General features: G+C 36.6%; 1 protein-coding gene across 4 annotated transcripts in view; it reads right to left on the reverse strand.

The window, feature by feature from the left end:
* Nucleotides 1-19,912, reverse strand: part of MINDY2 (MINDY lysine 48 deubiquitinase 2) — an 83,039-nt gene that overhangs the window by 47,553 nt on the left and 15,574 nt on the right. For all 4 annotated transcript variants that reach the window (XR_006704660.1, XR_006704662.1, XM_045449597.1 and 1 more), the window contains exons 2-4: nucleotides 18,584-18,641; nucleotides 6,019-6,083; nucleotides 810-968 (exon numbers count right to left, since the gene is read on the reverse strand). Coding sequence is in view for 2 of the 4 variants with exons in the window: in XM_045449597.1 (XP_045305553.1) it covers nucleotides 810-968; nucleotides 6,019-6,083; nucleotides 18,584-18,641 (282 nt within the window). In the remaining 2 variants the exon portion in view is untranslated. The remainder of the gene's footprint in view (nucleotides 1-809; nucleotides 969-6,018; nucleotides 6,084-18,583; nucleotides 18,642-19,912) is intronic.

Here is a 19,912-nt window from a genome sequence, read left to right on the forward strand (position 1 = left end):
CCCTCCTTAGAATTCTCTCTCTCTGCTCCTCCCTTGCTCTATCTCTCCCTAAATAAATAAACAAACAAACTACAGAATGGGAGAAAATACACCAACCATGTATCTAATAAGAGACTTATACCTAAAATACATAAAGAACTCTTGCAGCTCAGTAACAAAAAGACAAATAGCCCAATTAAAAATGGGCGGGGGGGGGGGGGGCACCTGGGTGGCTCAGTTGGTTAACTGCCCAACTCTTGATTTTGGCTTAGGTCACGATATCATGGTTTGTGAGTTCAAGCCCCACATCAGGCTCTACGTTGAACGTGCAGAGCCTGCTTGGGATTCTCTGTCTCCCTTCTTCTCTCTCTCCCAAAATAAATAAATAACATAACCTAACCTAACCTAACATAACATAAACAAAAATAGGCAAGGGATCTGCAGCTATTTCTCCTAAGAAGATATACAAATGGCCAGTAAGCACATGAAAAGATACTCAACATCATTAGCCATAAAAATACAAACAAATCCACAATGAGATATAACTTTACACCTATCAGTATGATTATAATCCAAAAAACAGAAAATAAGAACTGCTGGTGAGAATATAGACTCAACTTTGTAGTTGACTCCTAACTCCTTGAAGTTACAGTCAGTAGTCTTGGACAGATTTAGTAGTCCAGAGGACAGTGCCCTTAACCTCACAATTTGGCTAATTTCAGGTAAAATCACAAAAATATAATAATTAGAACATATAAATCTGATTAATTTTTCAAATCAATAAATTTTTACTACATTTGTGTTTATATATTTAACATTTTTCTACTTACCTGTGGGTCCACTAACCACCCATGGTACAAAGGAATATCAAGAAGATCAAATACTATGCATTCTGGTGTATATTCAAACACTCGAACACCAGTGAATTTTACATTTACATCCAAGCCTGTCTGTAGTTTGTGCAAGATTGCCATAGCATCACTCATATTCTGAAAATAGAAAGGAGAAGGTAAAGATGAGAAAAATCAAACCACAATGACAATGACAACAACAATAGCAAAGATATTTAAATGCAGGCACATTTACTTCTAATTTTCCATTTTATCCAATTTATTCATCCCTTCAACCAATTTTTATTAAGTACCTATGATGTACCAGGCACTAACCTAAGTTCTAAAGAGATAACAGCGAATAAAACAAAGTTCCTGATTTCATAAAACTAATATTCTACTTTGAGAGACAGACATACATATATAATGTCAAGATTTAATAAAAATTGAGCAGGGAAAGGACACACAGACTGACAGGGATGAGGGGCCTATTTTAGACCAGGAAGACTAAAGACAAAGTTTCTAGTCAAAGGTCTCCCACTTTTGGGTATACATCCAAACCCCAGCCATCTACCCCTTTTGTTTTCTTTTCCAAAAGAGAAAAAGCATATTCTTCAAATATGATGTCAGTGTGATCTATTTTTTTAAGTGATAAGAGCAGGAAAAGGATACATAAGGAGTGGATACTTCATTAAAAAAGTAGGGGAGGGAGTAATAGTGTGTCTCTTCCCTCTCCAACGAAGAAATACTTGCACCCCCCAGGTTCATTATAGCATTATTTACAATAGTCACGAGGTAGAAACAGCCCAAATGTCCACTGACAGATAAATGGATGGAGACATTGTGGTATATACATACAATAGAATATTATTCAGCCTTAAAAAAAAAAAAAAAAAAAAAAGAAGGAAATCCTATCACATGCTACAATATGGATGAAACTTGAGGACATTATGCTGACTGAAAAAAACCATCACAAAAGGACAAATACTATGTGATTCCACTTATAGGAAATATCTATAGTAGTCAAAATTCTGGAAACAGAAAGTAGAATGGTGGTTGTCAGGGGACGGACAAAGGGAGAGCTGGGGAGTTGTTCAATGGGTTTAGAGTTTCATAGTTTTACAGGATGAAATGTTCTAGAGATCTGTTATCAATGCGAATATAGTTAACACTGCTAAATTATACACTTAAAAATGTTAAGGGATTAAATTTTATAATGTTTTTTTTTAAATCGCAATTAAAAATGAGCTACCAAGCCATGAAAAGACATAGAGGAAATTTAAATGTACATTACTAAGTGAAAGAGACCAATGTAAAATGGCTACATACATGAATACAAATGATATTGTGAGAAAGGCAAAACAATGGAGACAGTAGGAAAGATCAGTGATTGCCAGGGGTTAGGAAGAGGGAGAGATGTATAGGCAGAGCACAGAAGATTTTTAGGGCAATAAAAACTACTCTATATGATACTATAATGGTGGACACATGTCATATTATACATTTGTCGAAACACACAGAATGTTTAACCAGAATGAACCCTAATGTGAACTATGGACTTTGTGTGATATTTTGAGTCAGTATAGGTTCATCAATTATAACAATGCATCGATGAATGGATGTTGATAGTGGGGGAAGGTTGTGTATGTGTAGAGGGGGGAGGGAAGGAGGGACAAGAGGTATATGGCAACTGTGTTCTTTCCACTCAATTTTGCTGTAAACTACTTTTAAAAGGCAGGGGAGCTCTTTAAAAATGACACTTAAATAGGGGTGCCTGGGTGGCTCAGGTTGAGCATCCAACTTTGGCTCAGGTCATGATCTCACAGTTTGTGGACTTGAGCCCCACGTGGGGCTCTGTACTGACAGCTCGTAGCCTGAAGCCTGCTTTGGATTCTGTGTCTCCCTCTCTCTCTCTGCTCCTCTCCCGCTCATGCTCTGTCCCTCTCTCAAAAATGAGTGAGTCTTGGGAAGCTCTGAAGGGGAAAAAAAAAAAAAGCATTCCAGACAAAATAGACACTAGTGCAAAAAGTGATGCAGGGAATGAGTTCGATACTTGTGTCCATGGAATAGCAAGGAGTCTTGAATGGCTAGAACAAAAATAATTAAGTAGAAAGTAGTGAGAGATGAAGTCAGAGAAAGACATAAAAAGACAGATTACAAATACTGCTGGCCAAATTAAGAAGTCATTCTGTCCACATCTGTTTTTTCTGTAAATATAATTGTATTATCTATATTGAATATTTTAAAATATGTTTTTCTAAACAATTTTAATATATTAAATATAATTGTACTTACAGAGGATATATTTGATGAAACAAAAAACTTCTCCAACATATACAATTTACTATTAATTTTACTGAACCCCTACTGTTCATCAGACACTGTGCTATATATGGAAGATAGAAAATAGAAGACTATGGCCTACTGGGGGCCTTATAGTAGAAAAGGTGAACCTGAAATAAAACCTTTTATAGGGGTGCCTGGGTGGCTCAGTTGGTTCAACATCTGACTTCGGCTCTGGTCATGGTCTCACAGTTCGTGGATTCAGCCCCCCCGCAGGGTTCTGTTGTCAGCAAAGGGCCCACCTCAGATCCTCTGTCCCCCTCTCCCTCTTCCCCCTCACTTTCTCTCTTTCAAAAATAAACAAACATTAAAAAGAATCCTTTTATATTAAAACTAGGGACTCTCTCTGAAATCTGAAAAAGATAAATTAGGTCATAAGAACAGAATTCTGTTTTACCAAATAACATAAAATTCCATTCAAAGAGACTGTACAGACTGAAAACAAAAATTACTCAAATGTTTCAAACTTATCAATGAAGAATTTATAACAGAATAACACTGTTATATAGTCTGGCTTTTTCACCTTTTCCTAATAACTATGTTCTTCCAAAACAATATATTTTTTCAACTTTCCCCAAAGTTGAAACCTTGAAAATCATCAGCTCACATTTTCTCCCTTCAGTGTTGTAAAACTTTCATCATAGCAATGATGAATCTAAAAAAATAGTAATAACAGTGAGCAATTATAGGATTATAGTTCTACTACTACTGATTTTTCATCTATATTTGTTAAATTCTTGATTGCCAGTCACCCAATTTCCTTTAGTTACTGGGCTCATGCCTACACTTTTATATACCTTCTATATTTTTTTTATAAATTATGTAGTATTAAAATAACTAAATAGACACCATTTGATAATCTCCATAAAGATTAGTAACACTGATAAAAAATGAACATTCGTAAACAAAGAACTAAAAAGGGTAAGTATTTTGCCATTTTGTTCCTAAATCCAAATTATGGTAATAATATAAATCCTTGGGATGGTTGCTTACATCACAAGGAAGGATTACTATTGGTTCCTTTAAGCCAGTGGTTAAAGTGTTGTTCTGTTTTTTTATTTTTTTTTTAGAATTTTTCACAAAGGTACTTCTGACATGGTGAAATATTTTAAATTTAACACGTATTTTAAAAATATACTTGCAGTCATTTAAAAACCTGTCATACACACATACAAACACACACACACACACACACACACACACACACACACGCAGAGTGCTTTCTTGTGTTGTCAGTGTATCTATCATTAAGCAAAACTGGAAAAAGTATGCTTTTTATTTATGTTACTACTTGTGATAAAGAAGTTTTAATTAGGAAGATTTCAGCCTTACATTGGTGTCTCTCAAATATAGGCTTAAACATTTTTGCTTACATAAAATTATACCAAAAAGAAGATTATTCAATCACACCTGTGGAACATTAAACAGGAGCTCAGACTCAGCCTTATCAGCTTGGTACATGCTGTTCTCAAAACTAATGGTAATATAATCATAATATAAATAGTTTAAGAGTTTATCTTAAATGCAGGGTATTTTTCATCTAATATGTAGTTCTCACAAGAAATGTATGTGGTTGTTAGATATTGTTTCAGCTTTGAAACAAAACTTTAATTCCAATCATTTTCCAAGAGTCTAGATCACCTTAATGGAAGTGTCTCCTGAGACTGCAAGATGGACTTGAAAAAACAAAATGCTGATACCACTGGCAAACACACGTTAATCAAGATTTTCTCAAGACTGTGCAAGAGAAGTAAAATGAATTTTGAGGATGATATATAACTACAATTGTAATTCCTAATTTCAAGTTTTGAATTAATCAAAATAGCTTCACTGACTTAATAAGAAATTCTATACATTTGATAAATAATATAAATTGAATCTTATCACTTTATACTTATAAAATGTCATTTACCGCTTTTATATATTGGAGGTTAGCATGAAATTTCATTTGAAAAGAGGTTTCTACCACGAAAAATGTTTGGAAACTATTCCTTTAAACTACAAACTCCAAAAGAATTTAAATGACTTAGCATACCAATTTGGCTTTAGCTATAGATTTCCTACCTTACAGGGTGAAGTAATGCAATATGTAGGCTCTTCAATTCTATTAGGACTAGATGATCTCACCATTCAAATTCAAGTTTTGCAATACTGCAATGAATTTTGCTTCCTTTTTGTCAATTTGATACCAGTGAAAGTATGTTAGAAAGGTTGCTTTGAAAGTAAACATAAAGGTTCCAATGATGTCTATTTCTTCCTTGGCTGATCCTTCCTTCCTCTAGAAGAACCTGATTCTTTCTTGCCTTCTATTGTCAAATAGAAGAGGAATACTGAAGAAAATGAAGTTCTGCTTGCTTTCTTCCAGCTCCAATAGTTTTGAGCTTCTCCTATTTTATAAAACAGAATCTCTAAAGAACATGCAAGAAATGTGGACACACTGAAACTACAGAATTGCAGATTTTGTCCTAATGACACACCAATGACATCATTTACTCAAATTCCTCCCAAATATAACTAAATTATAAAATACAGATAAAATGAGGAAAGATGAATCAAAGACAAATTCACTTGAAAGTGAATTTTTCAAGAAAAATACCAAGTTATCATTCTACATAGGTCTGTAGAATAATATCTATGTTTCATTCCATATGGCATATATGTTCATATAAAACAGATAGCAGCAAAGTAGGCCTATGGGCCAAAACTGGCTGTCAGCTAACAATGGTTTGTACATTTTTAAAGGATTGTAAAAAACAAAAAACAAAAAACAAAAAACAAACAAAAAAAAACCACTGACAGAGACCAATGAATACAACCATAAGTTAAAAATTGCACATGTGAATATAACAAAACTTATGTCTATTACCTGCTCATAGTTTAAACGTTGAATTTCTGAAATTTCTTTTGGCTTTGCATCAAGCATGTAATCTCCTGTAAAAAGAAATTGTGAAGTTGCCTGTTGAAAATATTACTTTTTCATTACAAAGCTAATAGATTTTAATAATAATTGTAGAAATAAGTGACGTAAAATTGACCCCCAGTTCTACACAGAGAAAATCAAAGTCAACCATTTGCTATAGTCTCAAATGTTTTCTTCAATGCACATACTATAATACTTTTGAAATTTCCTTCCACTTTACAATATATATGAGCATTTTTCTGTGTCACTATAATAAAGCTCTAAAAGGTTGTGCCAAGTTTCACTGTTATCAACAATATAAACTATTACCTCATTACTTTTTTAAGAATGGGTGTTATCAGTCTTTTAAATGTTTGCCATTCTAAGAAGTACACAAAATATTTTCTTCACTTGAAAAATTGACATATTTTTAAATATGTATTTTTATTTGTTACCGCCTTCTTCCCCTTCCCTGGTTTCACCTTTTTAACATATGTATGACTTTTAGTGTATGTAGCACCTTTTAATCTATGTAACACCATTTTAATATATGCATTAATTTTTTTTATATAAAATGTTTAAAGTTTATTTTTTGAGAGCGAGCACACATGTAAACAGAGGGAGTGGCAGAGAGAGAAGAGAGCTGACAGCTCAGAGACTGGAGCCTGCTTCAGATTCTGTGTCTCCCTCTCTTTGCTCCTCCCCTGCTCACACTCAATCTCTCTCTCTCTCTAAAAAATAAATAAAACATTGGGGGTCCTGGGTGGCTCAGTCAGTTAAGTGTCTGACTTCAGCTCAGGTCATGATCTCTTGGTCTATAAGTTCAAGCCCCACATCGGGCTCTGTGCTGACAGCTCAGAGCCTGAAGCCTGCTTTGGATTCTGTGTCTCCCTCTCTCTGCCTCTCCCCCACTCACACTCTATCTTTCTCTCAAAAATAAATAAATAACAACAAAAAAAAATAAACAAATAAAAATAAAAATAAACAAAACATTAAAAACAATAAATAAATAAATAAATAAATAAATAAATAAATAAATAAATAAAACTTTAGTGGAGTCAGGATGCAGAACATTCTAGAATTCAATATTAAATGATCCTGAATATGCTATCATAGATTTAAAAAAAAGTAGGTGCTAAGAGTAGAATAATTATTGTGAAAGACTCAGAGACACAACTCCTCTTTTCCTGAGGCCAGGAAAGGTTTCTGCAGAAGAGAAGAATAGCCTAGGTAAGGTAGGCAGCTTCTTAGATGGACCTCAATAATTCCTGTCTCGTAGTATTCACACCTTTGTATAATCCCCTTACCTTGAGTATGGATCTTCTGAAATTAGAATACTCAATATTGTGGTTTTGTCATGATGCTCTCCCACTTGCTCACTCTGATGAAAGCCAGATGCTGTGTTCTGAATTGCCTTATGGAGGCCCGCATGGCATAGAACAAAAGGAGGCCTCTGGCTACAGTTAGTGAGGAACTGAGGACCTCAGTCCAACCACCTGTGAACAACTCAGTCCTGCCATCAACAATGTGAGTAATCCTGAAAACAGATCCTCCTGAGTTAGGCCTAAGAATGAGACTACAGCCCCAGCTGACACCTTGACTGTAACCTCATGAGCAACCTTGAGTCAGTCACTCAGCTACGCATGCCCAGATTCCTGACCAAAAGACACTATTAATTTATATTCATTATTAAACCAGTAAATTAAGGGATGATGTGTTATGCAGCAATAGATATATTTTCAGGTAAATTTGTAATAAAAGAATCAGATATTTTTAAAAGGCTGAGTTGGAGTTTCTAAGGGAGATTTATTTATCTAAATAAATAATCTCTTAAGAATGCTCTTTTGGGGTGCCTGGGTGGCTCAGTCAGTTAAGTGTCTGACTCTTGGTTTGGCTTAGATCATGATCTCATGGTTTTGTGAGTTTGAGCCCCACATCAGGTTTTGCACTGGCAGCATGGAGCCTGCTTGGGATTCTCTCATCCTTTCTCTGCCCCTTGCCCGCTCGTGCTGTCTCTGTCTCTCTGAAATAACTAAATAAACCTTAAAAAAAAAAAAAAAGAGTGGTGTTTTGGGGCACCCGGCTGGCTCAGTCAGTGGAGCATGCAACTCTTGATCTGCTGTTGTGGGTTTGAGCCCCAAACTGGATGTAGAGATTATTTAAAAATAAAATCTTTAAAGAAAAAAAAAAAAGTGCTGTTTTGTCTACCTTATCTAACCTTTATATCTAAAATTGGTCAGCAATACTACTTTAATCAAAAAGTATTTGTTGAGTCTATTTTGAGTATTTAGTAATAGGCTAAAACAAATATTAGGAAATAAATGTTTCTCTTAAAAAACTCATAATGCGGTTGGGCAAAGAACATACAAGAAACAGAATGAGATGACGTAAAGTATAATATAACATGTAATAAATGCCTTAGGTACCAACTGATTTTGAAAAGAGATACTGATAAAGCTTATAGCATCTAGAAATAGCCTTTGGAGGGGGTCTTATCTAAACTGGATTTAGAAAAAAGGGCAGAACTTGGCAAGGCAGTTAAGGAAAAAGCATTTTTTTGAGGGAGAATGACAGAAAAGCGCATATAAAAAACATCAGGCCATAGGGTGCCTGGCTGGCTCAGTCAGTAGAGTGTGCAACTCTTGATCTTGGGGTTGTGAGTTCAAGCACCACGCTGGGTGTAGCTATTACTGAAAAACAAAATCTCAAAAAAAAAAAAGAAAAGAGAAAAGAGGGGCACCTGAGTGGCTCAGTCGGTTAAGTGTCTGACTCTTGATTTCGGTTCAGGTCATGATCTTGCAGTTTGTGAGATCGAGCCCTGCATCAGGCTCTGCAGTGACAGTGTGGAGCCTGCTTGGGATTCCCTCTCTCCTTCTCTCTCTGCCCTGCCCCAGCTCTCACCCATGCTCTCTCAAAAGAAATAAACTTTAAGAAAAAGAAAAGAAACATCATGCCATACAGACAGGTTATAACCTGTTTATAACAGGTTTATACATGGGCCACCTGGGTGGCTTAGTCAGTTGAGTGTCCGACTTCAGCTCAGGCCATGATCTCATGGTTCATGGGTTCAACCCTGAGTCAGGTTCTGTGCTGACAGCTCAGAGCCTGGAGCCTGCTTCAGATTCTGTGCCTCCTTGTCTCTGCCCCTCCCCTGTCCTCCCTCTCTCAAAAAAATTTTTTAAAAAGTAAATACATATGAATTTATGTATAAATACATATGAATAAATGCATATGATTTATGTTATAAAGTGGTAGGAAATATGGCTGGACCAGATTACAGAAAATCATAAATAGGGGTGCCTGGATGGCTCAGACAGTTAAGCATCTGACTTTGTCTCAGGTCATGATCTCACAGTATCTGAGTTTGAGCCCCAGAGTGAGCTCTGTGCTGACAGCACAGAACCCGGCTTCAGATCCTCTGTCCCTTTCTGTCCCTGCCCCTCCCCCGCTCGTGGTGTCTAAATAAATAAACTTAAAAAAACAGCCATCGTAAATAGTAAGTTTGGCTGCTTGTGAAAAATCATAAGGGATCTATCTTTCTTTATATTTTAAGTAAAGAAGTGAAATATGAAATTGGTGCTTTACAAAGATAACATTGGTATGTAGGCTAATTTGGAGGGAAGAGGAAAACAATAGAGTTTGCAATAAATCACATTATGAAGTACCAGTATACAGAGAGAAGAAAGAATTTCAAAAAAAGAACCCAAGACTTTAGGTCTGTTTCCCACCCCCCGCCCCCCAAAAAAAGAACTTTAAGACTTTGTTACTAATGGGACATTCCAGACAAATAGAAATCAAGAAATAAAAACCTGGGGCGCCTGGGTGGCTCAGTCAGTTAAGCGTCGGACTTTGGCTCAGGTCACGATCTCGCGATATGTGAGTTCGAGCCCCACGTCGGGCTCTGTGCTGACTGCTCAGAGCCTGGAGCCTGTTTCAGATTCTGTGTCTCCCTCTCTCTCTGACCCTCCCCCGTTCATGCTCTGTCTCTCTCTGTCTCAAAAATAAATAAATGTTTAAAAAAAAAAATTTAAAAAAAAAAAAAAAAAAAAAAGAAAGAAAGAAAAACCTGACAGCTTACATTAGGCCAAAAACTGGAAGAGGGATTTTGGCAATAGTTAGCTTATCTCAAATGAGCATTGGGAACAGAGAAGACAGGTCAACTCTGGGCAAAATTAAAATACTTCAACAATGACCTCTCTATGTAGTATTTATATGTAAAGATAAAATAAATTATCTGTTTTTTTTAATTTTTTTTTTTCTGAGAGATAGTACATGCAAACCCGAGTGAATGGGGAGGAACAGTTAGAGAGGGGACAGAGGATTCGAACTATGCTCTGTGCTGACAGCAGCGAGCCTGATGCGGGGCTCAAACCCATGAACTATGAGATCATGACCTGAGCCGAAGTCAGACGCTTAACCAACTGAGCCACGCAGGCACCCAATAAAATATCTTTTAAAAAGTCAGACAGGGGCGCCTGGGTGGCTCAGTCAGTTGAGCATCAGACTTCAGCTTGGGTCATGATCTCACTGTTTGTGAGTTTGAGCCCTGCGTGGGGCTCTATGCTGACACCTCGGAGCTTGGAGCCTGCTTTGGATTCTGTGTCTCCCTCTCTCTCTCTGTCCTGGCCCCACTCACACTGTCTCTCTCTGTCTCTCAAAAAAGGAGTAAATGTTAAAAAAAAAAAAAAAAAAAAAGTCAGACAATACCACCATCCCAACAACTGTCTTCCTTACTCATCATCATAGTCTCATCATCACGTGAGCTATTCTGGATAAAGTCATAGTATATATTCCTGCTTGTCTTCTGCTTCTTTACATTATCTTTCTACCCATGTTCTGCCTTCTACCTACACTTCTTCCCGACCTTATTTTATTAAACTTCCTAGCACTTCCTAGGTATCCTGGCTTGTCATGTTCCTTTCTCAACGCCGAAGCCCTCCAACAGGCTGTGTCCATGTTTGGCCCTGCTCCAATACTCTAGTAACAGAAATTTTCAAATTAAAATGTACTCCTCTAACCTTTGCCAATCAAAATTCTCATTCCCTTGTAGTCTCTAAGCTGGGTGCTATGAAAGCAATTAATGGTTTATCTTACAATCTTTCTACTAGTGTTTGCTTACTAACTCAAAAGTTTCTCCAGTTCCTCCAGAGAACTGAAGTAATCTCAAGAGGAGAAAATCCAAATAGCTTAGAAAATTAAACAATTTGTTCTGGCAGGGTTGGCCCTGAATGAAGTTTACTTTTGGCAAGGCAGCGTCTTCAGTACCTCTTTTCTTACATCACTCTTGCTTACTTCTCCCCCACCTCTCATTAGGATCATATTACTTTCATGCTGCCCCTAGGACTTCCAAACCACTTTAGGTACCCCAGATGTAGATATTTCTTCGCTTTTCTTTTTTCCCTATTAACATTCTCTACCCTACATCCTGCTTCCTCATGGCTTTGCTAGCTAACAATTTAATATACAAAGACATCCTAATTATTTTCTAAGAAAAATACCATGTTAACATTTTCATAGTAGAATACACTTATGCAACCACATTCACTGCACTGTTGATACCTCCAAATAACTTGCCCACAGTAAGTGCTCAGTCAGTATTTGCTGGACAAGAAAAATAAAAGAAAGAAAAAGACTAGTGGGAATTTCAAATACTGTATCAAAAACACTTTTGAGGGGTGAAGGGGGAGGAGGGACAAACTTTTGAGTATATGAGCGTTTCAGCATTCTTTAAATCACCTAAGAGGGTGCCCAGATGGAGACAGCACATCATTTAACCTCTCTGAGCTTTGGTTTCTTCATCTGTAAAATGAAAAAGCACTACAATTTCTGATGCTTTTAGTTCCATTCCAATCTTATCCTTTTGTAATATTAGTACCTCCACACTTAATATCTTTTGGCTCTGCTCATGGGTCTCGGCACTACAATTGTATTCTTCATTTATGGGAACTAACAGCAAAAGAGCTCATTTAGTGTCAGAAGGTATGCAGACAAAGGCAAGTAGAGTGGTAGTAATAACCAGCAGGGAGAAGTTAGGTAAATGGCATCAACCTGTGACAGTACAGAAAGCAGAGCCAGAATGAAGCTAGAAACTGTAGAGTAGCAGTATAGTTTAGGTTAACACTGACCAAGAGAAATATAATGCAAACCATAAATATAAGCCCACATATAACTTTAAATTTTCTAGTAACTACATTAAAAAAAAGTAAAAATAGATGAAATTAATTTTAATAATTTAGCTCAGCATATTAAAAATATCATTTCAACAGTACAAGAATTAATGATACTTTATTTTTTTTTATTAAGTCTGAAATCCAACGTATATTTTATACTTATAGAACATTTCAATTCACATTGGCAAAATTTTAAGTGCTCAATAGCCACATGTGGCTAGTGGTTACTACACTGGACAGTGCAGGTTTAGGTGATTCTGGTCATGATCTGAGAACAAAGGAAGCAGAGAAGATAGTGATTAGATATGGAAGAGATGGATAGGAAATTGGGTTCACAAATATATGTTCTCATTATTTAAATTATATATTTTAAACATTCAAATATCTATTGATATTTGACCATATCTGAGCTACTGCTCCTACTTCCTAATTGGTCTTAAACAGACCATCTTAAAAACTACACTTAACATGTTATTTATCCCACTTAAGAAACTAAAATAGATTAAATGCCCTATTATAGTAAACCCTAACTCCTCTACCTGGCTCCCAAGAGTCTGTAACCCATCTAATCCAATCTCCTTTCCTGTAACTATACAAAATGCAGACTTACCAACTACGGTCAAATTGTATTCATTCGCCACTCCTCCAAATATGTCTTACATATTTTCACATCTAGCTTGAACTTAAAATATTTCCACCTACCCCTAGCCTTGTAATATTCTTTTTACTTCTTTACAAGGGTTTAGGGTCTAACTATACTTAAAACCTAGTATTCTGTACTCCTCCTTCCTTCTAATACTCCTCATGACTTCACTCTCCTGGCTCTTCTCTTACCTTCCTGATTACTTCTTCCTTTACTTCTCTAACCTCTACCCCATGCATTTCAGCAGGGGCAATGCTGTCCGGGGGGGTGGGGGGGGGGGACAAAAACTGATTCCCCGGGGAAGAGGCCAAAAATATCTTACCTATTATAATAGTTTGTGGCCTTCAAAGGGCACAGTACATGAAGAAATATAGTGTGTCTGTGGTATTAAAACCTCCTGGAGGGGCGCCTGGGTGGCTCAGTAGGTTATGCGTCAGACTCTTGATTTTTTGGCTCAGATCACAATCTCATGGTTCACGAGACTGAGCTCGGCATCAGGCTCTGTGCTGGACATGGAGCCTGCTTAAGATTCTCTCTCTCCCCTTCCCTCTGCCCCTCCTTTGCTGGTGTGTGCATGTGCTCTCTTCTCTCTCTCAAAAAATAAATAAATAAATAAATTTCCTAGAGTAGATGACTAGGGCAAAAAAGTCTACAAGGCTCCTTAGGGGGCAATAATTAAAAGACTGAGAAACACTGCTCTATCTCATGTCTGTACGCTGGGGAACTTCAGGGAACAATCCTGATCCTCTTCTCTCTTTATGCTGTCTCTAGTAATGATCTCATCAATTTCCACAGATTTTAAATACCATTTTTATTCTGAAGATTCCTAAATTCTTATCTTGAATTTCAATGTCCTCTGGAACTCATGGACTCTCCTTAGCAAAATCTTCTAGGTATTTTCTTCTCTTAATGTTTCCTTCACCTTCTCGCCTAAATGACATCTGGCTCTGGCTTGATGACACTGCAGCCTTCTCAAGTGATAGTTCTCAGGGCATCTGGATGGCTCAGTTGGTTAAGCATCTGACTCTCGATTTTGGCTCAGTCATGATCTCACAGTTTGCTGTACGGAGACCCTGCATCAGGCTCTGCACTGAAAGCACAGAAGCCTGCCTGGGATTCTCTCTCCCCCTTTCTCTGCCCCTCCCCCATTCGCATGCATTCTCTGTTTCTCTCTCAAAATAAATAAACTTAAAAGTGGCAGTTCTTCTCTCTCATACTTCTTTACCAGTGAGCCTGAAGGTGGAGCAAATATCTGTTTGCTCCTTGTAATTCTCTCTCCCACTCCTCCCTAAAACTTCTCAATTTTAAAACTCATGTCATCAAATACTACCCATCATCCATCCACCTGGTTGCAGTCCTCTACCAACTTCAGATTAATCCCTCTCATTCCTAGCTCATTATCTCCCTCCAACACAAATCCTGCCATAATTTTTGGTAATTTCAATATTCATAGAGCTGATCCATCCAATAACTTAGCCTTTCTATTCCTTGACCTCTTCTTCAACAAAAATCTTATATTCTACCTTACCTCAGAAACTCATTCCCCATGGTCATACAGCTTTGTCATTATCAGGTTCCAAAAATTCTCAGGCTCCATCAGGACCTAAAATCCACTAATTCCACAACTTTTGCCTTCAACATATTTATATCTTTATTTCCTCTTTATGCAACTTCAATTCTATGGTCCATCATTATACTCTCTCTCTACACACATCTTCAATTCCCTAGACTCTTTCTTCAACAAATTCACTTGGCAAAACTCCAGCTCTGGTTAAATCCTGCTCCCACACTATGTAAGTCTATAGTAATGCAGCTAAATGTGACTGGAGAAATCATACCACCATGCGGTCTGGTTTCACTAACTTCAGGAATCATATCACATCTCCCGTTCACTCTGCTACTCTTCTACAGACAACTATTTTATACCTTCCCTCTCATCTTTAACAACTCCTTCTTCATCCTCACTCACAGCTCATGACCTGGTTCCCTATTTCACTGAGAAAATAAAAGCACTCAAGAGACCTTCTAAAAGCTACCACAATCACATCTACCCACCTACCTGCATCTATTTTTAATACATTCTGTCTCACCTCTTACTGCTACAGATGAACTATCTGTACTGTCTAAGTCTAATTCTTCTATTTGTCAAAAGTACTCTTGGGGCACCTGGGTGGCTCAGTCAGTTAAGTGTCTGACTTCGGTTCGAGTCATGATCTCACGGTTTGTGGGTTCAAGCCCTGTGATGGGCTTTGTGCTGACAGCTCAGAGCTTGGAGCCTGTTTTCAGATTCTGTGTCTCCCTCTCTCTCTGTCCCTCCTCCACGAGCGCTCTGTATCTCTGTCTCTCAAAAATGAATAAAAACATTAAAAAAACTTTTTTTAAGTTCTTTTCCTTTTCTCCAGTTGTTTCTTTAAACAGCTTTGAGATATAATTTACAGACCATACAATAAACCCATTTAAAGTATACAACTCAATAGGTTGCAAGTATGTTAAAGGAAATCATCATGATCTAATTTTAGAACGTTTTTGTACCCACCTAAAGAAATTCTGTACCCATTAACAGTCAATCCCTATATGCCCTTTTACTCCTCCACCAATCCCAAGCAACCACTAATCTACTGTCTCTATAAATTTGTTTATTGTGGACATTTCATATAAGTAGAATCATGTATGTGGTCTTTCATGACTTGGCTTCTTTGACTTTAGCATAATGTCTTTAAGTTTTGTGTTTTATTTATTTTTTTTTTTTACAAGAGAGAGCATGAACAGGGCAGAGGGAAAGAGATTTTTTTTAATGTTTATTTATTTATTTTTGAGAGAGACAGAGGGAGAGAGTGCATGTGCATGCAGGAGAGGGAGAACACCAAGCAGGCTCCACACTCAGCATGGAGCCTGACACAGGGCTCCATCCCATGATGCTAGGATCACGACCTCAGCTGAAGTCAAAAGTCAGATGCTCAACCAATTGAGCCTCCCAGGCGCCCCCTACGTTTTGTTTATCTACTCATCAGCTGATGGACATTTGAGTTGTATCCATATTTTTGGTTATTTGAAAAATGCTGTTATGAACATTTCTGTACAGGTTTTTGTATGGACATATGTTTTTAGTTCTTCTGGGTGAAATTATAGGGTCATGTGGTAATTCTATGTTTAACTTTTTGAGGAAGTGACAAATGTATTTATACCTTCATTTCCTCTTTATGCAACTTAGATTCTATGACCTGTCATTATAATCTCTCTCTACACACATCTGACAAACTGTTTTCCAAAGTAGCTATGTTATGTTACATTGCTATTGGCTATGTATCAAGGTTTCCAATTTTCTCTTATACCCACCCTGTCTGGTTTCCTCCCATGCACATGTCAAGGTTACCAATGACCTCTATGGCTCAATCAATAGTCAAATTTTAGTCTTCATCCAGCTTGACCTATTAGCAGCATTTGGTTCAGCTAATCTTACTCTTCACTGAAACTTCATTTGGATTCTAGGAAATCAGTCTCCTGTTTTTCTTCTACCTGGCTTGAACATGCCTGTTATTCCTTCTTCCACAACCTCTCATCATTGGCATGTTCCACACTCAGTCCATTAACCTTTCCCCTTCTCTTTCTACATTCATTCTTGTGATTTCATGCAGCCTACCATTTATGTATGTTGTCTGTTGCCAAATGTACATTTACAGGCTAGATCTGTACTGCCTAATACATTAGCCAGTAGCAACATATGGCTACATAATTTTAATTAAAATTAAATTTAATACTTAGGTCCTCAGGCACATATGCTGCAGTTAAGAGCTCAAGAGCCACATGTGGCTAGTAGCTACCAAAACTAGACAGCAGAGATACGGAACATTTCTATCATCACAGAAATTTCTATTGTATAGCACAGATCTAGACCTTTCCTCTGAACTCTAGATTTATGTATGCAACTGCCTTACTGAAATCTCCACTTGGATGTCAATAAACACCCTAAAACCAAAATCCTGTTATTCCTCCCTAAACATGTTCCTTCCATATTTTACCTGTTTCAGCTGATGTTAACTCAATCCTTCCAGTTTTTCAAGCCAAAAACTATGGGGTGAACCACTCTCACTCTACATTCAACTGACCACAGAATCTGAGCACATTTTACAAATTTCCACTTCTACTACCTTGTTTAAAGCCACCACTATCTTTTGCCAGTTCTAATAGCATCTTTCGTTATAATAGCTTCCTGATATCCCTCCTTCTGTCCTTTCCCTCTTAAATTCTATTTTCACATAACAGCCGGAGAATTCTTGTTGAACTCAAAGTCAGATCACATCAGTCCTCTGCTGAAAATCCTCTAATGGTTTCCAAGCTCACTCACAGCAAACATCAAAAGTTGCTGTATTAGCCTATAGAGCCGTATATGACCTGACCCCAATTACTTTTGGAATGTCATCCCCTTTCCACACTCCTTGGAAGTCATACTGGCTATTCATCAAAGCACCGAGCATATTTCAGCCTTCTCCATGAAATATAATTTAGAAATTACAAAGTTTAGGGGTGCCTGGGTGCCTCAGTCAGTTAAGCATCCAACTCATGAGTCATGATCTCATGGTTTGTGAGTTCGAGCCTCGCGTCAGGCTCTGCACAGACAGTGCAGAACCTGCTTGGGATTCTCTCTCTCTCACTCTCTCTCTCAAAATAAATAAAATAAAAACTTAAAAGAAATCACAAAGTTTAAGAATCACTAAGCTACACTAAAAGAGGTATAAATAGAAATTCTATTTCCAGATATCTGGGTATTCAAAAGTAATCTAACCTTAACTATAAGGTTTCCCTAGCCAGTGAATTGGATTAAATTATATTACATAAAGAAAAGGGTCTTCCAAAAGCTGCAATCTCCATTACTTCACTAAGCCTATATTTCACAAAAAACCAGTTAGCTAGCTGTCAAAATAATCAGCTGACAATTTTTTTTACAAAATTTTCCTTACACATTTAATTACTTAAAGAACTAAGAATATGGATTAAGATTTCATATTTGTTAACAGTATAAACATATAAATTCTTATTCATTAAATTGTAAAAGACTTCAGTGTGATATACAGCTACCCGCTCTGTAAACAAGTTCTACTGAAAGCAGCTGGTCTGCAAACTGTGTATCACTAGTCTGTTTTGAAATAAGAAACTTGCCTAAGTATGCAACTTAATACACTGCTTCCTTCATCAAGAAAATTTGCTCTGAAACATTTCAGATCAACTAAATAGGGTATTTATGTACATGTTTTACATTTTGGCACAAGCCCCTATCTCACTGTGGCTTGGTAACTAATATTTCATAGACTGGCAAAGGTCCATGAATCACACTTTGGATAGCACTGCTCTAAATTATCTCCTGAATCTTTAAGTCGACTCAATATATTTTTTAACACTTTCTACATGCAATGTCAGAATTTCTGTACCATTTCCCATTCTAAAATGTATTAGGAATTATTATGTATCTTGTTCTTTTCTGGAAGTTACTCAGTCTCATTTATATTACAGAATTTTAATGCTGGTTAGAAAAGCCTTCAGAAAGGTTTAACATCCAAAAACAATAACATACGTGTAGAAATTTTTAATTAAGAGCTTCAAAATTATAATTTTAAAGTAGATTATATAACAGCACTTCAGAAAGATGTAATTTGGTAATATATTAGTTTTAGAAACGTTTATTTTGAAAGAGATATAAAATCATCCACTTTTCAACACTAACCTAAATATTCCATCAGCTGTTCAGCAGTTATGATTTCCATCATCGGTGGAAGTTTCACCTGAAAAACAAAGTATTTTTTCTATAAAATCAAGTGTTTTAGGTGATTAAAGTGTTTCTTCAGTAGGAAACATATGCATGTATGTGTACATATGTTTCTACTATATGTATACATTAATAACTCATGTTACCAAAATCTTTGTAACTAATCTTTATAAAATATAATGCAGTCAATCCTATCACCATGAAATTTCCAGGGTGATATAAGATCTCATAGAGCCATTGAGAAATCTGTTTTCAAAGCCAAGTGCTATGCCTTTCACCACCCACTATGATTGTCACTAGGTTCCTACAAAATGCAGTTAAAGGGCAGGAAGAGGCACCAAACATGTGACAGGTCACCCATCGAGCAGTTTTACTGAAGACAGGCTTGAACACAGCTCAATATGCCATTACTTCAGTTTACCTTGGCCATTTTTATTGATGAATGACTATAATAAATACAGTATTAAGATATTAGTCACATACTGAATAATTTGTACTGTACGATTCCACTTACAAAGTTTAAAAGCAGGCAAAATTAAACTATATTGTTTACAACTGCATACTTGGTGATAAAATTATAAAGAAAAGTAAGGAAATGGATACTATAAAAATCAGAATTATGGTTAGCCCTAAGGTAAGGGAAGGAGCTGTAGTTGGAGATGACATATAAGAGCCTTCTGGGATGCTGGCAATGCTGTATTTCTTGACTTGCATGGTAGTTCCAGTGACATTTGCTTTATAATAACTTGTTAAACTGTACATCTCTGTTTTATGTATTCTACATGAGTTATAGTTCACAACAAAAAGGTTAAAAGTAGATATATACGTTACAATTATATTTAAGTTTCTAAATTCAGCTGCAACACATTAGTCTCAAGGTTTTAACAGAATTGTCAGATGGGTTACAGAGATATTACAACCAATGGATTTACAACCGTAAATATTTTAACGGACTTATTCAAAAGCATACTCTTGTGGTACATTCATGGAATAGGAGAAAAATAAATACAGTAGGATGGAAACTCAAAGCAAGTATCAATGATAGGAGAACAGTAATGTAATTAAACATTCTTCAGGGATTATTTTTTGGGAATTATTTTCTGTTCAACCAAGGAAATCATTTAAATCATCAATTTCTTCAACAATTCCCCCAAGTATTAAAGAAGGTGCTCTTGGTATTTATGTTAGCAAATGTGGTAACAGCATGTCACAATTTTTTGTTTTAATCAATGAGTAAGTTTTAAAACAGATCCCTGTAAAATAGAACAGTTTGATATCCTATGAGAG

The sequence above is a fragment of the Leopardus geoffroyi genome, chromosome B3, assembly GCF_018350155.1.
Source record: "Leopardus geoffroyi isolate Oge1 chromosome B3, O.geoffroyi_Oge1_pat1.0, whole genome shotgun sequence".
NCBI classification, from domain to species: Eukaryota; Metazoa; Chordata; class Mammalia; order Carnivora; family Felidae; genus Leopardus; species Leopardus geoffroyi.